Source organism: Dioscorea cayenensis, chromosome 1 (assembly GCF_009730915.1).
Source record: "Dioscorea cayenensis subsp. rotundata cultivar TDr96_F1 chromosome 1, TDr96_F1_v2_PseudoChromosome.rev07_lg8_w22 25.fasta, whole genome shotgun sequence".
NCBI lineage: Eukaryota > Viridiplantae > Streptophyta > Magnoliopsida > Dioscoreales > Dioscoreaceae > Dioscorea > Dioscorea cayenensis.
Window position 1 is genome coordinate 30472793 of NC_052471.1, and position 3978 is coordinate 30476770.

Below are 3978 nucleotides of genomic sequence, written 5' to 3' on the forward strand. Positions count from 1 at the left end.
GACTTATGGTTACTAGGAGGTGGGACACTGTAGGGTTCACTCCTTGTTGCCGTGGCGATTACCACGTGCCCGGCTAGGGTCAGGGCATGACACAAAGGCTAGGAAAGTTCATTTTAGCGAGGGTGGCAAGAACTACACTCCAACTAATGGTATCATAAGCTTTCTTAATGTCAATTTTAATAATCATCCTAGAGACGTTCATTGATCGAACGCTCAGTAGAATGCATGACCTCTTGCAAAGCGATGATATTGTCAAAGGGGCAGCGCCCTGCTACAAAGCCCGATTGTTCTCGACCAATTAGCTTAGGGAGAACAGTCTTAAGGCTATTAGTCATGGCTTTGGGGCTCCTTAAAAAATCAGGGGTCATGGCTTTTCAAAAAAGCATGTACTTCTTTTTTGTTAATTATAACTGAGTGAGGTTTTAGTCATGAAAGCCATGATCAAGGGACTAAACATAGGACATATTATTTGGTTCAGCAAAGCTTTAATGATGGCGTAGACCTGAGTGGTTATTTGTTTGGTGTTATCATAGGTTTAGATAAATAATGCTAGTGTGTATGCACATATACTGACCCTTTTTCTTCATTTCAATAACATTAAGTTCATTAATAGGAGTAACAATAATTGAACTAAATGCAAAAGTACATAGGAGTGCACCAAATTCCTCAATTATGAAAACAATATCTTCACAGGGATTTTTGGTCAAGGCAACACAATCAACTCATACAAGCTTATTGTATTGGATGATTATTACATTTATGGGTTTTAGAATGCGATGTAGATGGGACTTGTAACATTGTGCTTGCTGGACACCCATGACAACTCTCCTTGTCCAATAACTCCAGAGCCTGGGTGAGAACCATTCATAGTGAATGTGATATCATAGGTAATTTGTTGATCTAATCGGCTGAAGCTAAGCTGGTATTGAGAGAGGTACATTTTCACAAATGGTGGCTCTATGAATGTGGCATTGTAGATTTCCCTAGCATCCCCCACGTTCGTCACTGTTCGACTAATAGTGGTGCTTGCTGAGCTCGATGCCATTGGTATGCCAATCGAGGGATAATTGAGTTGCTCACCAGAGATAGATCTAGTGCACTGTGTGTTGTTTTTGGTGAACCTTTGCACATCTTGGGTGTAATTAGAAAAAATTCCGCAAAGATAGGCAACATAATCATCTAGTTCAATGTTGTTAACGAGACCTGGATCCATGGCATTCGTCGCATTTACTTGCCCAGCTCCCCATTGGAGAATGTTGGCACTATCATTAAAAGTTGCTTCATCGAAGATTGGCCATCCATCTAAGTCGAATGTGTTGATTGTGGTGATAAGTGCTGACCGGATCTCTGATATTGACCACTGACGCTTATTTCCGTACTTTAACTTGCTCATGATAAGAGCCACAATTCTGGAGACATGAGGTGTGGCCATGGATGTGCCACTCAAGAAGTTCAATGTCTTTGTTTTTAGACCAGATGGAAAGGGCCCAACTTCCACTGGCCAAGCAGATAGAATATTCACTCCGGGTGTGGTGACATCTGGCTTTATAATATTTCATTTATACTTGGACGGGCCTCTTGACGAGAAGGAGGCCAATGCTGGAGATGGGTGAATGTTAAATATAGTGCCACCGAAGATGATCTTTGCTGTTGGTGTGGAGTTCATGATAATTTAATCTTTAAGTTGAATGGCATCTTTGTAGCTCACATATGCTCCTCGAAGATGGTGAGCATCTGAAAATGTTGTGTTCCCATACTTGTCAAAATTCATAAGGATCACGCCAGCACCTCTAGCATTCCTGACTACTTTACCTTTTTCTATGTTCTCTATATGTCCAATCTCACACATCACAATCTTATCTCGAACATTGATGCCATTTAAATCTATGCACAACAGTTGTCGATATTATCTATTGCTACCTTGATAAACAAGGGGACAAAATTGGTTAGTAACCATGTTAGGTTGGTAGGCGCTTTCTCCGTGGAGTTGTGTCCCATTGCCGAGTATCGCAGTTGCTCTTATTCTTCGATCTGTAGTTGTTGCACCAATAACCATATCCCAAGGTGCAGCATGACCCAATGTCTCTGGGTCTAGACCATTGTTACAAGCAGCTGTGTAGGGGAAGATCCCCTTCTGCATTGCTGAGAATGTGCCAACAGCAACATCATCCTCAAGAAATGAAGTAGGCAAGTCAGGAGGTCATAACCCGTAGGACGTATGAAGGATGTGCACCCCATCTTGTATTGCTTTATCTATACCTGCTAAAACACTAGTTGTTTCGCAACCTATACTTATAAAACACACCTTGTACACTGATATAAATGCTTTTGGTGCCATTCCTGCTGCTCTTCCAAGAGCTTGGTTAAGGACCTCCGCATTATCCACAAAGTTGCCTACTGCAATGTCGGCCACATGTGTGCCGTAACCTTGATCTATGTCACTTGGCGGAGTGGTGCTATTAGCTATATCAAAAGATTGTACCGTAATGACTTTACCATTACAAGGTGTTCGGAGGTAACAACTTGCGTTCCATCCTGCTGGGCGGGGAGGCATTCCTGTGTTATCAAAAGAAGGATAGGGCATGTGAATGCCTATATCCAACACTCCGATGATGATCCCCTCGCCATAAAATGAGTTGCTTGTGGACCAAACTCCAAATAAAATGCTCAGGTTAAGGAAGTCATGAGTATAGGTCATTTGGAGGTGAAGTGTCCTCCTCAGATTGGCACGTAGAAATCCATCCATCTTCTCCATATCTCTTACTTCTTCGGGTGTTAATCTTGCTGCAAACCCGCTGATTGCTTCTTTATATGAGAAACATAAGTGGCTCGCCTATATCAAGAGTAGTGTTGGGCAAAAAGGACTTATGCCAGTTCTCTAAATCCTCGGTGCCTAATAAATTTGAGCCCTCTGGCTTCAGTACGTGAATAATGTAGGTTTTGATTTGGCTAATGTTTTCACAATGATCACTGACTATAATCAATAGCTGACCATGAACCAAGCGAAAATGTTAAATGAAAGAAAAAATACAATAACCGAGAAAGAAGCAAAGCCACCCTTGAACTCTCCCATTTGAGTGGTGTTTTGAAAGAATTAATGGAAGAGATCAAATAGCCAAGGTGTGGATGTGGTTCATGGTCTCTGTGACATTCCAATTTATAGACTATATATCTATGACTCAAGATTGCTCATCGTCGAAGGAATTTGGTAATTTTCATTCATATCATACCCTATGCGTCTCATCAAAATTGTGATAATTTTTTTTGCTAGTGAGATAGGGTACCACTTTGAATTCAAACACCAAATATAATTGCCTTGGATGAAGGATATATAGCACTGATAATTTTCAACTTCAGAACAAGCTTGGACTTTGGATGCCATGAAACAAATACTATGTTACTATTATTCAAAAATGCATATTGCATGGTGCGCTTTCTCTTTGTAAGGTTCCCTCTTGACAAAGTAATCGATTCCCATTAAGAAGTGTTTTTTAAAATAAATTAATCCTACAAAAGGAAGATTTTGGGCCCCAGCTTTTTGTCTAAATTCATTTGTAAACCATATTTCAAGATGGATTCCTGGCCTTCTTTCCATGCAAAAGCCTTGTTTTGGGGACTCTTCGTTGCCATCTTATTGGTTGCATATTGAGCCAAAGCCATTAGCAACCCACCCCATCTTCTACCAATTTTCTGTAAAAAAGTGTGAGAGAGAGGGAGAGAGATTCCGGGATCACAAAACTTCCAACTTCCGAACGTCCGGCGAGCATTTGAGACAATTGAGAAAGTTCTCCATATTAGAGCTTTTTAGCAAGAAGAGAGTGCAGTCCTTTAAGAGAGTGAAAGTAGATGGAGTGCATGTCTTGATCCAAACTATAAGGCATTCTTGCTCTCAAGATAAAAATCCATTGATGATTTCTTCCATTCTTTGCAATACCTAATCAGTATGGTCACTGGATTTCTTGAAAACTTGTGAGCCAA

The 3978-nt window shown here is 40.7% G+C and overlaps 1 protein-coding gene across 1 annotated transcript; it reads right to left on the reverse strand.

Annotated features, from left to right (window-relative positions):
• Positions 1-1672: 1672 nt before the first annotated feature.
• On the reverse strand, positions 1673-2755 carry LOC120258918 (subtilisin-like protease 4). The gene is made up of 3 exons (XM_039266392.1): positions 2306-2755; positions 1921-2170; positions 1673-1827 (listed from the first exon to the last, which is right to left on the reverse strand). Exons 1-3 carry the CDS (start codon positions 2753-2755, stop codon positions 1673-1675), a joined length of 855 nt encoding a protein of 284 aa, XP_039122326.1.
• Between the last annotated feature and the right edge of the window lie 1223 nt (positions 2756-3978).